Genomic DNA, 18,574 nt, shown 5'->3' with positions numbered 1-18,574 from the left:
CCTGAAGGGTGCTGGTGATCAATGAAAAAATGTAAACAAAGACAAAAATAATGATTTTTGACGTTTTCTCTCATAAAAATTGAAGGAAACAGTTGAAATTTTTCAATTTTGTTTCTCATGGGTTCATAGGCAAACCATTAAAAAGATGACCCTCTAAACTGTTTCAGTAAGCGTAACACAAATGTGCTCATTTTCGGAAAATCTAGAACTGAAAAACTAAAACAAAATGCTCATGGAGTCCGCTTTCTATACCCAAATCCAAACGACAAAATTATTTTGTGAAAAACCAGTGCAATTTAGTAAAATTTCGCATTTTCTCAGTTTATTCATGTCCTGATACTGTGCTGGTGGGTCCTGTCATTGTGCTAGTGGGTCCTGATACGGTGCTGGTGATTTTGGGTAAAACGTTTGTCATATTTGAAACAAATGTTACAAAATCAATAAAAATTTAGCTGATAATTGTATTCAATCGGATCTGTGACTCCTATTTTTACTTTTGTGCATCCATTTGGCTGTTTTATATGATAAATCGTAACTTATATTACATAAATGGTCAACATCTTCCGTCCAATATCAGATGCAAATATATCTATTTAGAATAGTTTTATTTAGTAAGATATTCAATGCCCTTGAATTGATGATTCTCTACAAAATACATTAACTTAAACAGTTTTAAAAGGTGCTTAAAATAAAGCGACATTTATAAGAGGGGGTCTTATATTGACATTAAGGTTTGACTGGTTTATTTCAGTTAAATACTAGTATGCGTTTCACACGGCCCCTCGCAACTCCATCCAACCAACCCCTCCTTCTTTCCTCCTTCATTGGTACAGTGGTGTAACAACACAGCAATTTATCACATGAATTAATAACATTAAGACACAAATCATTGAACAACGCATACTCGCAGCTACTGAAAGCTAGTTCGAAGACGCATCTTCAACTAATACCGGTCGATAAACCAAATTCTCTTAGATAAAATTCTCAATCGTACCGATCATAAAGTTCATATTTTAATGTTTGATAATTTAGAACTTTAAAAGTGTGCAATGAATCTTGTGCTCACAACAGTTATTTCATAACTATGTATAAATAAGACATTATAAAGGCATTTGAAAGATACCAAGAAGTCTTTTACAGTTAATGATCATGAGTGGATGGACATTGCATGGAATTTTACATAGGATAAGAACAAATTGATAGTTTGTTTTGGCGAAAGACTTTAAAACTTCTTTGCATTAAATTCTAAACAATTTTCTTCTTGTCGTAAATGGTTAAATTTTCAACAAAATCTCAATAACTTTGTTGGAACGAACAGAACAAAGGTGACCTATAGTTCTTAGTTTCTGTGTCATTTTAGTCTCTTGCGGAAAGTTGTATCATAGCTCATCATAGGCAATCATAAGCACCTTCTTTTTTTATATTTTAATCAATTTTTCATGGAGTTTGATATACTTTTTAGCTTCAACCCTGGTGAGCCATGTTAATCGTCGGTATGTTGTTGCACCAATCGTATGTAAATTGTCATATTACCATCTTTTTTTCTGATTTATTTTACCCAATTCATACGTGGCAGGATTATTATCATAGTAACCGGTGTTCCCAATGTATATATTGAACATAAATTATAAAAATTCAACAATACTAAATTAATTGTGTCAGTTTGTTCAGGCAAAACAAAACTACAAAAACCTCGAAAACAAGAGAGATTTTTTTTTAAATGTCATGATTTAGTTATCTGTCTATTTCTAGAGCTATGCTTAGTATTAACTTCAGATGATAGGGACTTCACACCCTGGTGACCCTGCTGTCTTTCATAATTATATTCATGTTCTTTAGGTGTAATACCACCAAATCATGGTACGTCACATCCGGTTGCATAAAAAAGTAGGCCTAAAAAAATATTCCCTTGAATTTGTCAGTTGTAGAAAATTAACCCTGCATTTTAATGCACTTAAATTTTTCTGAGTCGTAAATATGTATGTTGGATGTCTGAAAGCATCATTCTTTTTTTATTTGATGGTCTTATAAAATATTTTGGAACGTTAAGGTTGCATAGCTACCAAAACAGGTAACCAGTAAAATAACAGTGTAAAAATTGGGTTGTTTACTTCCGGTGATGATTATTTTCTTATATGCAATGCAATGTTGTGTGAAATTTTCACTGTATCACTGGAAAGGATTAAACTTTACACATGCAAAGTATTTCTTTGATTGAAATAAAGGTAAATACTGTACAATTATTTTAAAAGTACCAATTTAACAAAGACTAATAGGGAAAAATCAATGGTGGTATTACACCTATAGAGATAGCAGCAAAGTGTTGAATGTTTTTAAAGAGCTGATTTCTAAAATTTATGTAGAGTGAACATTCTTAGAAAAAATGAATCGAATCTTCTAATGGGCACCCACATTCACAACTTGGGACACTTACAAAATTAACTCTGTATAAATTATGGGTCACTTAATAAATTAACTCTGTATAAATCAGCTTTTAAAGGACGACATCTGTGTTTTTGAATTTAGGAGATGATTGTATGGATCTAATATCTAATGGTAATAAATTCCATGCACGAATTGAAGAAGGGAAAACAAATTTAGAAAATATGCCCAATCTACATCTCGGTACTCTATAGTGAAAACGGTTTCTAGTATTATATTAATTATCATCTGTATAATTCGAGATAAAATCCATAAGATTCCAAATCCAATGTAGAAAAGTGAATGTTTCAGTTCAGAATATATTTTTTCTCAGAATAAAAATCTGTTTAGTGGCACTACAACATATGTTATCTATATATACTGACAATTATTAGAAAAAGTAACACCCAAATGTTTGTGGTCATCAACCTTTTTAATAAATTGTCCATTATTTCAGTAGAGTATCCAATATGCACTTGCACTGCACTAATATTTATATAGTAGAAAAGAATGATATACAAATACATAAACATTATATATACATGATACTGTAATATACAATTATTTATACTATAAATAACAATAAACCAGAGTATACTGAGTTGTATTACTACAATATACAAGTTATTACGGTGAGGTTGAACTCCGTGTCATTAATTTATCATCCACGCCCAGAAAAAGAAATTATATCTGTAAGCAAACCTGACTTTCAGGTATAGAGATGTTATTTTTTTTCTCAGACAAGTGGTTGTCAAACCATCCACAAGAACATGCGCTCATCCGATGTTCAGTACATCAGTACTTTGATTTTTAATCGGTTTTAAAAGTTAGATGTAGGTGTATAATTTAGTGGTTTTTTTTGCATCTTATATACTTGTATAGTTATACTCAATTGGTAGTATGAAGCTACGAGATATTTTAATTTTTGAAATCAAAAGCACATTTATATTTAAACCGATTTCTGTTGGTGCAAACATGTATAATTACAAGTGAAAAAAAAAAACGTACACGAAAAGATAAAATATTGATTTTAACTTGCATATCTGACCCCTCCCTCTCTCTATCTGGCAGTTCCTGTTTCGGGGAGGGGAGGGGGGGGGTAAAAACGGGCAATCATTTTATCGCATTTTACTTCCAAGGCGTTTTAGAGTTGATTGTTTTGTCCTGAAAACACATATTAAATGGGAAAAAAAATTGTTTGATATATCTGGCTTTAGATACGATTTTTTACAAATATATATGTACAAAGGATACATGTTAATGTAATAATACAACGAATTCACTGTATCAAAAAATGAAATAAATGCGTGAGTGAAATACCTCAGTAACGAGTCACTACTACAGCGAAGGTGTGTTTGGCACACAAAAAGCCTCGTGATATTACCAATATTAAAAGTGTATTTCTTAGTCTGGTATTTTTTCCGTTCATTCATTTTTCACTCATTTTCAATTAAAATTATGGCATATTTTTATTTTTATTCAAGAAATATATTTAAATATATAAATATCATTCACTCCCCCTTAATTCTTAATCAAAGATCTTTGACAAGAGACTTTCTTTTGGAATTATAAAATGCAAAATTTAAAAAATGTTATTTCTGTAAGTGTAATCTAAGTTATCTCATCTACATTCTCTGACAAATTCTAGTCTGGCCTTCCATAGAATAGTCCTATATTTTTAAGTGTTCTATCGAACTTTCGAAAATAACTAACAACTGTTTAGACAAAATTTTTATTTTGAAAAAATCAACATCAATTTTTAGAATTTCAAAACTACTCCAAGCCACTGTTCCCTCCCTCTTCCTACCCTACCCCCCCCCCCCCCCCCAATAAAAAATATTAAAAATAAACGCAAAATTATAGTCATCCTTTCAGTCAGTACTAAATTGCTTACAAAGAAATCTGATTTTAGCTGCTGAAGACACATGATTCAAAAGCACAGAAACAAGGCTGAGCTTCATTTGGTTGAATGAAAAGAAAAGTATCTACAGTATCGCACACAATTGTCAGAGAAACAATATTCAGGATTCTTAGATTACACTGAATTCGTTATCTTAACTCATCTAAGAGGTGTTCATGCTCACCTGAATCCGATTGTTTGCCTTGATCAACTTTCTTTGTTTCTGATTCGTACGAAACATGTTAAATCCCAAAGCATTTTAGCGCCCGGCCCAAGTCAGGAATCTCTTGGCTTTGTGAGTCTTGTTTATGTTTTTATTTAAATTCCAGTTCATTGAAATATTGATAACCGATAAAAGCTTTTTAAATCATTTTAAATGAGAAAACAGAAAACAATAAATTAAAAAATTATGGGTTATTTTTTTCATAATAACAGTAAACATAGTCACAATAATGTCTATTTTAAGAAAACAGATAACAGCTAGATATGGTCAACAACAGTAAAGCATCAATGATCTGGAATATTTGCCACTTTTGACTTAAATATAAAGGCACAGAACCAGGACATAGGAGCAAAGAACCAGGACCGTTTTTTTTAATCACCAGCACAGTGTCAGGACAATTTCGTTTAGCGAACTTGCACGACTTTTGCAATAAATTATTGTTGTAATATGCTTTTTATGGTACTTATGACGTATCAGAGAAAAATTAAGCAACAAAACGGTTGTTTTATTGTTTTATTGCCATTCTGATACAATGTAAACAAACCCACCAGCACAGAATCAGGACCCACCAGCACCCGTCATGACCGAATCACCAGCACAGAACGTTCTCTCGCAGGACAACCTTACCCACCGTGATAAGTGAGTTGTCAGACTGATTGTTCAATTTGATATAACACTTTTTCAAAAGTGGGGCGAGTCGGTAAACAAGAGTGGGCCGATTATTTGATATCTACTCATCGTGTTCGGGGTTCATAATGCCCGCGTCACACTGTCTCGATTTTTACGCCGATGGCAACACGATAATGGAAATTTTCAAAATCGGGACTGATCGTATCCAGATCGGGCTATTCGTAGTGCCATCTTTAACCATCGTAAAACCATCGGCCACTTTTTCTAGCCTTCGGGGACAACTTCGGGAAGGGTTCTAAATTTTTTAACATGTTAAAAAATCCCCGAAGGTGCGTTCGATGTTGAGGGTTCGTATTGAGTTCGTATCACCATCCTCACCATCGTAATGTCACCGGGAATGCATCTATGAACATCGTATTGCATTCGTGTTTCCATCGTTTCCATCGGGCAGTTTTGACATTACGATGTCTACACGATTGAATCACGAAGCTACCCGAAGGTCTTACAATGGCAACACGACTTCGTGAAGACCTCGTAATCCCGTCGTGTTGCCATCGAATAAAAGAACGAAGGCGACAAGATGGAACTACGACGGCAATACATCCAGCTAATTGTAAGTTAATTTTCGCGCTAAAATACATTTAAAGTGCAATGCGCGATATGCACTGTACAGTCTAATACGACAGTTAAAAAGACGTTCACAAAACATGGAGCTCATATCATATGATTTTATGAGAACAACACGGCGACAGCGTTGGTTCTATTAATTCAAATGGAACAAGAAGAGCAGCTATTACAGGCTCTGGATTTACTTTTACAAGTAAAATATTATTTTTTGTCAATTTTTCATATCAAGTAACATAATGAAAATCATAAACGCGCATCGTACAACAACACTGCAGGTACACGTATACAGGGAAACCAAATTTTTCTTCATTATTCTGATTTTTATGTATCGTATGAGTTGTTGTCACGCGAATGTTTACTCCATAACCATTTTGTTTTCTATATGCCATATTTTGCCGCATTTGTTGCTTTCCCCACATCCTTCCTTTTGTCTATATTATTATGATATTCTCCTGGAAAGAGCTCTTTTTGAATAAAAGGGATCAACGAACCCATAACCTTACCTTAAAGATAGATCAGTAAACATGGGCATAATTATGGGTGATTATTTAGACTAGTGCACACATTTTACAGTTAAAAAAAAAAATGCCGAGCGTGGCATCCCCTCGTATGTAACATATTGGGGACACTATATTTGTATTTGACACATGCAGAAAATGGTAAATTGAATATGCATACATGATACATAAACTTTTTTTTTAGAAATCAACCAAAACATTCAGTAACTGGAAATACCTTTAATATTGTCTTTAAAACCAGTAGGTAAAAAAATGAGCAACCAATTTCCTGTGTATTATGTTATTTCAAGGAGAAAAAAAACAAGTCCATCTGCATGACCTTGACCTTTGGCCCTGAACGTAAAAAATGTCAGAGTATTACAAGTAGGAACAATATACCAAACGTGGTTAAAATCTTTTGAAGCATATTGGTTTTAGAGTGTCCACAAGGTTGATATTGCCTTGTATAACAACTGCCGCTGTGGCCTTATCCTTTGAACTTTAAAGTCAATAGCGCTTAAATATTCTTAACGAGTAATACCATACCAAGTTTTGAGCATTTTTGTTCTAGAGTGTCCATAACAATTTTATCTACACGCAACGTACATGTAGTAGGCGAGGGGCTAATAAACTAAGTTTTATAAGAATTAGAGAAAAAGATCGATTTTCCGCCATGCATGGTAGAATTTAAATGCATCGTAAGCTGTACACGACGTCTTTTAGGCATCGTATGGCCATAGAGCAATCATCGTAATCCATCGTGTAGCCTTCGTAATCCATCGTGTAGCTTCGTGATCCATCGTGTAAGCTTCGGTTGAGATATGAGGCTTAAATACCCGTCTTCGGTTAACCTTCATATGTCCATCTTTTGCCATCGTAAATAATTTCGGCACCATCGTGTAGACTTCGTTATTAATCGTACTTGCTTCGGTCACTTTTTGGTATTTTAACGATATCGGGACCAACTTCGTACGAACTTACAATTTTCGCATTCGGGTGTCCATCGTATATAAAAATCGGGACAGTGTGACACGGGCATAAAGGGTATACATCATATAGTAATATATAAAGTATATTATAATGGTTGTGTGGCGTTCTAAACTAGATTTTATGAATTGTAAATGGTTTTTCGTCTAATCTAAAACAGCTGGGATGTAAAATAGTAATAACTTATCTTGTGTTTAAAGATCACAATCCGGGACACAGGAAACCAATTTCTATAGTAGGACAATATCGTTGAACCTTTTTACAATCTCTCATTAAGCGAAGTGGCCGCTATACGGGTTTTTATGAAGAGAGATGTTTATACGTCCAATCTGTTTATTTTTTTGTATCTTGAAGTCTAAAATAATGTCCGATATTAAGTTATGCTCCTCGTGAGCCACTCATTTGAATATGAACTTCTCCTTTTTGTCTTTCTATTTAGTTTCTGTTTTGTTATTTTCAAAATACATACTTTTAAGATAACAGTGATACATTAATCATATAAAATTTTCATCGTTTTAGAATCTGCCCATTTGATTTGAATCGGTTAAAAAATAAATGCACCTTTAATCTTTAAAAACCAAGAAACTACTTTTTTTCATTAACATACGGACCTAGACTAAGAATAATTCATTGTATAGAAGATAGTTATAATTTATATTAATATATTTGCATTATGGAATGCTTCTATATAATTCAGAATAGGACCTTAAAATATTTTAGAAATACTTCCCTAATAAAAGGTTCCTAATAAAAGGTTCTTAATAAAAAGGTTCCTAATAAAAGGTTTCTAACAAAAGGTCATTTAAACGGGTTCGCAATGTAGAAGATATTTATTATAAGTATTATAATGTATTTTCATTACATAATCCTCCAATCATTAATGTATCAATCAGACCGGTTACTTAAATGTCTCTTGTACGTCTCTTATAAAAGGTACTAATAAAGTTTACTTTCTTGACCATATATAAAGAAGAGATTGACCAGGACTTTAATTCCAGCCAATCTTAACACAACATAAAAATAACAATGGTAACTTAATTGCTTAAGATATCATCGCGAGCGATCGTTTATTTGCTAACAAAGCCTGTGGTCTTTTTTAATATGTAAATGAGATGGTTGTCATGCGAGTCTGGTATATAAAAGGAAATTACCAGTCCGTAAGACCAGAGACCGACAATTAGACAGCCACTGATCACCGTACATATTCTAACCGGTAAGTAACTCAGATTATCATGTTCACTCTGTTATCACCTGCATGAGTGTTTTACTTATCAGGATTATATTTTTCTACAAGAATCTTTATAAATGGCAAAACACTTTTAAAAAGGATGATCTGTGTAGGGGTTTTTGCCACTTTTTTTTTTTTTTTTTTAAGGTTTAAATCATTATTTTGAGAGATATTTTGATGTTAAAAAAATCATATTCAAAAATCAATGTAAACTTTAAATCAAATCAAATATCTAAAATATCATTAAGAAGACAATATGGTAATTTTACTTTACAATGATGAAAAATTATCAAATATATAAAGAAAGAAATCTAATTTTCCGTCGAAATTTTTAAAAGATTTCTGCTTGATTTTTTTTTAACTCAATACTGAAAAAGTTACGGATGCCTATTATTAAATACACACACACACACACACACACAAATTTAATTAAATGAAAAACATATTCATATATTAATTCATATATTGCAAATTAAACATGTTTAAAGTACCGTTTAATTTTGCAATAAAACAAAAACATATAAGTTACAATCTAGAACATTATTATGGGGAATGTATCGCAGAGACAACAACCCGACCAAAGAGCAGAAAATAACTCAAGGCCACCAATGGGTGTTCAACAAAGCAAGAAAATCACACACCCACTGGAGGGCGTTAGCTGGACCCTTAAAGTGTCATTTGTTTCCCACTAATTTAAACAAAAGTTAACTATTTTCCAACCTTCCGTGAGAAACAAATAACTTTTTATAAAGTCGTAAAAGTTTTTTTTTTAATCATCATACTATTTGATATATTTTGTATTTTTTTTTTTCATTATAAAAAAAATCAATTAAGATAAGCTTATAGTATCATTATTATAGTATATCATCGTATAGCGCAAACTCAGTTGGACACAACACATCTCTATTCCATTTGAATTTTTTCTGATTGATCGATTATTGGTTGATTAATTTCTAGTGGCAAATAGTTAATGTATGTTCAGGACGACTCTGAAAGTCTAAAACGCGAGACTAGGCGAGAGTTTTCAAAATATGACTGTTCTTTTTTTATGCGGGGAGTAGCGAAGTGTTCTACAGAAAACGTATCAAATTACAGTTGGCAATGCGTAATATTTAGTAAAATTGAATTGCTTAATACAAAATCCATAAAATTCTGATAACATCCAACACTTTTTTGTTTTTATAAAAAACAAAACCAGCGGGTACATTTATGCTTGAATTGTCTTGATTTAGAGATATCTATCAACACGTATTTTGTGTAGTAAATTGTTTTATCTCATATCATATGGTACTGCAATGAATACTTTCCGTATGCCATGATACTTGCATAAGATATTATCTCATATAAACTATGATACTGCATGATGACAGATGCTCTCGTGTTCCTGGTTTATGTTTTACAACAACCAAAATTAAAACTCAAAACAGATACTAGTAGTTTGAGATTAATAATACACGTACATTGACCTATAATGGTTTACTTTTATAAATTGTTATTTGGATGGAGAGTTGTCTCATTGGCACTCACACCACATCTTCCTATATCTATTTTGTTTTTGTTTAAGCTTACTTCAAGGAATAAATTGCAATTCTTTTATGTTTATTTTCAGAGAATAACAAACATGAAAATTATCCTTTTCGTCGTGATCGCCATGATCGGCGCATATGAAGCTAAAATGTTTCATTTGAAAAGGGGAGGATCCGACAGGGAAAAGGATATCCAAGATGCTATAAAGAGTGTTCAAGATGGGTTCGGTCAGGACAAGGAAGCGGAAATCCGTGAGTGTATGGCCAAGGAAGACAACTGTGAATCTGTCGGATGTTTCTATTACATTGTCTCGGGTCTTACCGATGATGAAGAGTACCACCAAATGGTTGTTGAATGGGCTCTTGGACTACGTAAGATGTGCTGGACCGATATCTGCGAAACATGTGGATGGTGTGAAGGTGAAGATCGTCGAAGGTCAAACAAAGAAGATGCCGTCAGCGACGCTGTTCAAGATATTCAGAAGAACTTTGGAGTTGATAAAGAAGAAGATGTCCGCGCATGTCTAGACAAACCGAGTTGCGAATCAGTTGCTTGCTTTTACATGCTGGCCAAAGAACTTACCGACAAAGAAGATTATCACTTCAAGGTCGGAAGCTGGGCACTGAAGGTCAACAAAATGTGCATGGAGGACGTATGTGAGGAATGCGGATGGTGCAATGAAAAGCGTAAAAGATCTTTTCCATCAGTCAAAAAATCTCCTGCTAAACAAATCTCAAGCCTTAGTCTCTCCGCCAAGAAACGCTTCTTGTCACATTTGGACTTTTAAATATTTCGAGCAGACCAATTAAAGGACATTTCATGAACTGAACAGTTACGTTATTAAATATTTAAATAATTACCTTTTACAGAATTTATAAGAAAATTGTTCGTAAATTGTAAAAATAAAAATGTTTTAATAAAAGAGAAATATGCATGTATATAGTGTAATGTTTTTAATATATAAGATGATTCATTGCACTCAATTTTTTAAAACAAGAAAAAAAGACATTTGGCGACTTAATATTATCAGAATCCCATCAGCGCAAAGGTCATCTTTCTCCCCTTCACAATTCATAGCTTTGTTGAATCATTTCGCATATTTTTGTCTGAAACAGTTTTCTGAGAACAACATTTGAAAGCCAAGGACCTTTTAAAGCTGACTTTGCGGTATGCATGGGCTTTGCTCATTGTTGAAGGCCGTGTGGTGACCTTTATAGTTGTTAATTTCTGTGTCATTTGGTCTCTTGTGGAGAGTTGTCTCATTGGCAATCATACCACATCTTCTTTTTTATATATATACGGTTAGCTTAGTCTGATGGAGTTGGTTCGGTCATATAAGATTTCAAAATATCTTATATAAGTCTAAATCGACATCTATTAAATGCAAAATATGAGAAATATAGAGCTCTTTACTTTTGTTTAATTACTTTAAGAAAACTTTGTTGTGGTCTAGTAGTCCCTCAACTCCGTATATCCGTCTAAAAGCCCATGGGTAGAAATAGTTTGTCTAATTTATCTTGGATTCTATCAAAAGGAAATTGCTTAATTTTTAGTCTGTAGTGTCATAATCTTGAGTGTTGCGAGTAAGCAATTTCTTTATCTCCCATGTATAGACTTTCTGTTTCCCAACAGTTTGAAATTCTACAACACATATTACACTAGGAAACTAATTGTCAAAGTTTTCATGGCTCCTATTGAAGTGAATGATTTGATATTTGGTCTGCAGCTAGAAACAGTCATTCGAGATGCAGGTACGTCGGGGAAGTTTGGACTACCAAAAGGAAAATTAGGATATATTTGATAGGGACAAACATTTTGCCTAGCCACCTACTAACTATGGAACTCAAAGATATAACGTCCCCATTGTTACCGGACATGGTTGCGTACTTGTACATCCCGCACTATCAAACCGATGCTTCACTTGTACTCTTGCAAGGGTTTCAACGCCGATCGGAACGAGACCAAGAGTGACATTTTTTCTATTCCCCTGTCACCAATGGGGTAAACATACTTGATACTTTAATAAATGACACGCAGTGACACAGGTCAAGAATCAGTATATTGGTGTTTTTTACTATATATGAAAAGGGGGAAATAATGTATACGTTTTGTGACAACAACTTTAAGGCCCTCTAAACAGGTAACCATTATAAATTTTTAGCCATGGCGTTGTCAATTTGTTTTCGAACTATGAATTTGAATTTCCCTCTGGTACCGTATAGCGGGTTATTTTCGCGAGTGTAAAATTTCGCGGTTTTTCATTGAATATGTATACGAAATATTTTGGCGATTATTATTTTTGCAGATTCAAAACTTTTATCAATAACTTTGCATGTGCACTTTTAAATTGACGGAATTTATTTTGGCGATTTTGTTCTATCCGGGAAAATAAGCGAAAATTAACACCCCGCGAAAATAACCCGCTTTACAGTATCTTTCGCCATTCTTTTATACATAAATGAGGGTCTGGTTGGGGTTTCTTCAATTCTATATACTTTAATTTCATAGGTCATTTTCTCTCTTTTTTTTTAAATGATATGCGTAGTATCTCTGTGGGTAGTCCTATTCCATTATATTTGCTTTGAATAGAAAACATACATTATAAAATTCATATATAATAGTGTTGAATAACTTATATGAACTCGCTTGTTATAAAGAAGACAATACTTCAGAAAACTTAACAGGTTAGAAAGTAGAATGTATTGCTAAAAGTACAAGAATATTTAAATTAACTAAAACAGAAAAAAATATGTTCCCATACGCCTTTATTTAAAAAAAAAACCCACATATCACAATAGGATATTTATAAGGACACTTATTCATGACTTTTCCTAACATGTCATGGGATCCAATTAGTTTCATTAAGTCTTCTCCTTTTTACCTTTTAGTCTCGATCAGAAAATCTATCAGTGGTAAATAGAACATTTCATTGTGACACTAACATATCAATACGTTCTTATATTTTTGCTTATCTAAAAGACTAACATTATTTTAACATCTCGGTGCATTCAATAAACAATTTACACATTCTAAACCCCATCCCTGAACTTGTTTGCCCTATTGGAGTCTTCATTAAGCAGTATTAAGAACTGAGGGAGTCAGACCCATGTCAGACAAGCTTATGATGGTGTGTTGACATAAATTTATAATTAAACTCTATATGTTCTATTATTCTATATTTTGTATTGTATAACATTGTATTGCATTGTATTGTAAAAAATTGTTTGATTGTATTGCTTGACCGTTATGGGTGTAATTTTGCAAGAAAGATCATAATTATCGGTCTGGACCTGCGTCGCTGCATGCAATTCATCGAAGCAGTATGTACACTAAAGAATAACGTAACATTCTCTTTTATGAAAGACAAAACAAATAAATTTGGACATTTTCACTGGACACAGTTCACGTGTTACTTATAAAGGGCCGTTCGGTTCATAATTCATTTTGTAACTGTTAGTTCACGTACCCTGGAGTTACTCATACTTTTTATTTGTTTATTTGTTTTTCGTTTATTGTTTTTTGTCGGGTCGTTTGATTATTTTTATGTAATTTAGTTTTCTGAATCGTTTCACATATTCCCATTTCGAGGCTTTTTGTAACTAACTATACGGCATCGGAATGCTCATTGTCGAAGGTCTTACGATGACGTAAAACAACATATTTAGACTCGGTTGGATAGTTGTCTTATAGGCAATCATATCACATCTCTTTAATTTATTCTGTTTTGGTCGTTTGTATTTTATCTGCAATGTAATGTCACATTTAAAAAAAAAATATATGCATAGTATCTCTATGGGTAGTCCTATTCCATTATATATGCTTTAAATAGAAAAAAACACACATAATAAAGTTAATATTTAATAGTGTTAAATAACTTAATATATGAATTCGCTTTATTTACAAAGAACATAATACTTCAGAAAACTTAACAGGTTAGAAAGTAGAATTTACTAAAAGTACACAAGTAGTGTAGTGCAAAATCAAAGAGAAAATCTTCCAAAATGGCTCATTTTTTATGTAAAGCACATAACACATCATGATATTGCTAAGGACACTAATTGATGAATTTCCTACTAGGAAAGAGCAAAACTTTTAGAAAATAAATCCTATGAAATGAAAATAACACTAAATATAATTAGTGCGTCTGAATCGCTTTTCTGGATTTATTTTCATCAGGATTGCTCAAACCTATATATATTTAAAAACCTTAGATAAAATATGAATGGAAATGGGAAAAACAACCCGATCATAGAGTAGAAAACAACCAAATGCCACCAGCGGTTCTTCAACACAGTGATAAAATACCGCAACCGGAGGATAACATAAATCATAGCAAGATATATATGTACAGTCATGATTGATTTGTCCATGATTTTAGAATAGGTAAAAAAACAAAATTATTATGATATCCAGGTGGGGTCCGGGGGATTGGACCCCACCTTTTTGGACGATCAATGCTTTTGACAGGGGACATATGGGTAGAACCCCCTTAATCCTTTTAAAAATTGCCGGAGCCATCTCTGCGTATGCGATTTCACCCCAGTTGTTTAATATTTGCCCCGAATCTTTGGTATTCTATGCATAGATTGATCGCTATCACGTGACATTCAACAACATATTTCTCTCCCACCAGTGTTAAAGCATCTTTATCTTGCAGAAAGGTTCTTAAAACTTTTAAATTATTGAAAAGTCTTACTTAAACATTGCCGCTAATTTTTTTTTTTTTTTTTATTTCATATTAAAAAAATGATGTTTTGGGTAAATAAGTTCATAGTAGGTCACACGTAAGTTAAAGCTTTGAACCTATAAAATGTATATAGATATAAGAAGATGCGTTGTGAGTGCCAAGGAGAGAACTCTCCATCCAAGTAACAATTTTTAAAAGTAAACCAATTTAGTTCAAAGTACGGTCTTCAATACGGAGCCTTGGTTCACACTAAACAGCTAGCTAGCTATTACGAGTCCAAAAATGACAAGTGTAAAACCATTCAAACAGGAAAACCAACTGTCTAATCTATTATATAAAAAAACGAGGTAAAGAGAAACACCCATGAAGAACATCAACAAACGACAACCACTGAACATGAGGCACCTACGAATAAATTTAGAAGTTTTTGAATTTTTAAATTTCAGTGACCATCATAATCAGTTCAATTGACCAAACAATGATGCCAGAACCTAAACAAGGCAATTTTGCACCAAGAGGCACACTCATTATATTTAACACGTGGTCTCACGGTCATGTGTGGGTGTACTATTATTACGGGCGTGTTTTATTTGGATCGAACGATTTTTGATTCAACAATTGTTATGATTATTCAGCAGTAGTTGTCAAAGGGTTTTACTTTTTTGTATAATCAAAACTGTATTTAAATCACGGTATGACATATTTATTCATAATAATTGGACCTTGGTGTCAAAAACCTATAACACTTTTCTAAATGAATAGACGAATAGAATATCTCATTCATCTAAAAGTTGAGATATTATATTATTTTAACTTTTGTTTGTGCTTATGAAACGTGATTATCGGTACATAAATCAGAAAAAAGACGAAAATAACATATTATCAAATTTAAAGGTTGAAAAGGACAGACAAAACCAATGACCAAAGATGAAAAATAGACATACAAATATATTTAGCGAAAGAAGAAACAAGGACAATCAGATATCCATAAAACAGTACACGAAACAAAAGAAAACACAAGGCTGATATGCAATAAACCACTTTTTTAAAAGTTATCCTATCGTAATACTAATTCGTCGAAGGACATGTAGAAAAATCTGTCCGTTCGGAACCAATCCTTACTTAAGCAGTTTCATGCATATCAGTCAGTTCCAAATATATCTAGAAACCAAAGGGACGCTTGTATAAGGAATCACAGTAAATACATTTACATTTGATGTTTGTACTATCTGATGTGCTCCAGGCCTTAAAGGCATAAAACTTTGCTCAGTGCTCCGAGCTCAAAAATCATGCTCGAAACAAGAAATCCAGCATTTTGATTGGTTGATTTTCGAGTCTGAGAACAAAAATCATGCTCGAAAGTTGTATGACCGTGAGTTCATTGGTGCCTGATTGTTATTTTTCACCATACTTCCGAAAATCAGATATTAAATTTGCAGAAGATTGTATGCTTCTTACAAACATTCGTAAATGTAGATTCATAAGCGTTCTTCAAGATTAAAATGACTACATGCAATGATAAAAAGAAGCATTATTGAACTCAGTATTTTTGAACTTACCATGCACATCCCATCATTAAAGAGATGTCTGAACAACATTTGTGTGTATTTGTGCAAATGTTATATTTCAAAACATGTGTCCAAATTAAAAATGTCCAAAGAAGACTAAATACTGAAATATCCGTATATTAAGATTAGGTAATTGTTCTTTCTCCCCCTCATCCCCTCAAGCCACAATTGTGAAAAGATTAAGAAGAATAATGCGCATGTACATCACCCGTCCCCCTCACCGACAAACAGATGACCAAGAAATAATTGTATTGCTTAGTCTTTAAGATACTACGGAAGCGTATTAGCGCAACACATTTTTTTTAAATTTTTCTTCCTATGTTTGCGTTACAACGCAAACCTTTGCGTTACAACGCAAACCTTTGCGTTATAACGCAAACCTTTGCGATATAACGCAAACCTTTGTGTTATGACTTTAAATGGTTTTCATCCTATTTGTTTCTGTCTTATTTGTTTTCGAATCATGTTCATTTCTTGGCTTCACAGGAGCTTTTCATTTTGTAATATACAAGTTGTTTACAATGGACATTTTGACATTAACATTGGACATTTTATATTTAAATGATGAAACTTAAAAGGGATGTATATGCCTGTCCCAAGTCAGGATCCTGTAATTCAGTGGTTGTCGTTTGTTGGTGCGTTACACATTTGATTTTTGTCCATTTGGTGGTACATACATTAAGCCGTTGTTTTTTTGTTGGTTTGAACTGTTTTAAATTTGTTATTTAGGTCTTCTATAGCTGTCTATGCGGTACGGATTTTGCTCATTGTTCAAGGTCGTACGATGACTAATAGTTGTGTCAATTTTGTTTTTTGTGGAGACTGGTCTAATTTGCAATCATACCACATCTTTTTTTGTATATAAGGTGTTGGTTTTGTTCATTTTTGAAAGCCGTACGTTGACCTATAGTTGCCAGCTATTACATCAGTTGGTCTATGGTGGATAGTTGTCTCGCTAGCAATATTCCTATTTTTATACAAGATATGCAAGCCATTTGTCATTGCTTACAAGCGAAGCCTTGTTTTTTTTTCAGAAAAAGAGATTTCGACATATATTTTTCTGACTTCATCGTGTTACCTACCATACTTTTTTTCACCCTACGTTATATGTATACAAGATATCGAAAGTTATTCGTCATTGCTTACCTAAGAGGGACTAAAGATACCAGAGGGACATTACTAGCTATTCTTATTTTTTTTAAAGTATGAGAGATTTCAACATATATTTTATGACTTCATCGATTGACCTACAAAACTTTTTTTTACCCTTCTTTGTTATTATAATACAAAGTTTGACAAGTTATTTGAGAATACCCCATTCTTTTATAACATTTACGTTTTTAAAGACTAAGATATTTATTAAATGTTTGCATTAGATTATGATAGAAAAGAGTGAAGCAATTCACGACGCCTTAACACTCTATAAAAGATATTCTGGGTGAGAAATTTTAAGTCTTAGTAAATAAATCTGAGAACTGTCAAGCTGAAGAAAGCTTTGTTGGTGTATGATGATTCGATGTATCGTAATTCAAGAGTTCCGTATGGCCTTGTACTTATTTCACCAACGGAGAAAAAAATAAGAAACTTAATTACAGTCTAAATATATTTTACTTCAGGTCAAAGAACTGCCGGAATATTGGCCATGGCACATTTTTTGTAAACTAATTTGTTTAAACAAATTTATTTATAGTGGATTGGGAAACAAGTTATTTCAACTTATATTAGTCCCTTTCCACTTGGCAGGTTTGTGCGAGTGCTGCCTTGTAGCAACACTAGCCTGATCTTTTTTTTTTGGACAATTTAGTTTCAATTGGTTTTTATCTGTCTGGTTACAATTCATAATTCAATGCATATAATGTATGTAAGACGAGATAAAAATTTCAATAGTTACAATAATCATGCACGGTTCTGCAATGTTGTTTGACCGCGAGGTGTCTGTGCGATGAATGCAGACTAGCAAAGACACAATATGTTGGAAACTTCGGAAGAACTTATGCGTAAAAACCGGCCCAATTTAGACATCTTAAAGAGACGAAACAAAGAAATACGCGGTTTCTATCTTCATATTGGTCCTCCAGTCTTTGAGTCCGAATGTTTCGTTGTAACGTTTGTTTGTCGAGTTATTGGGTTCATATTAATCATAATGTATAATCACATGTACTAGATACAGAGTTCGAATTAGAAAACAAACTTTGTATTTTTTTAAAAGTGGTGTATATGTGGAGTTGCATTAAGTTTTTTCAAGTTTTTCAAGTTACACAAATCAAGTTTATAATTTG

At 33.0% G+C, this 18,574-nt stretch overlaps 1 protein-coding gene across 1 annotated transcript; it reads left to right on the top strand.

The window, feature by feature from the left end:
- The first annotated feature begins 8,266 nt into the window (after positions 1-8,266).
- Positions 8,267-10,978, top strand: LOC134690823 (uncharacterized). The gene is made up of 2 exons (XM_063550924.1): positions 8,267-8,498; positions 10,123-10,978. Exon 2 carries the CDS (start codon positions 10,135-10,137, stop codon positions 10,825-10,827), a length of 693 nt encoding a protein of 230 aa, XP_063406994.1. The 5' UTR covers positions 8,267-8,498; positions 10,123-10,134; the 3' UTR covers positions 10,828-10,978.
- Positions 10,979-18,574: the final 7,596 nt, after the last annotated feature.

This window comes from Mytilus trossulus, chromosome 11 (genome assembly GCF_036588685.1).
Source record: "Mytilus trossulus isolate FHL-02 chromosome 11, PNRI_Mtr1.1.1.hap1, whole genome shotgun sequence".
NCBI classification, from domain to species: domain Eukaryota; kingdom Metazoa; phylum Mollusca; class Bivalvia; order Mytilida; family Mytilidae; genus Mytilus; species Mytilus trossulus.
Note: the sequence above shows the minus strand (reverse complement) of the source record. Positions and strands in the feature narration are given on the sequence as shown.

Bases quoted from the DNA above. Each gene is read 5' to 3' on its own strand.
- LOC134690823 (XM_063550924.1), top strand. From the start codon at position 10,135: ATGAAAATTATCCTTTTCGTCGTGATCGCCATGATCGGCGCATATGAA.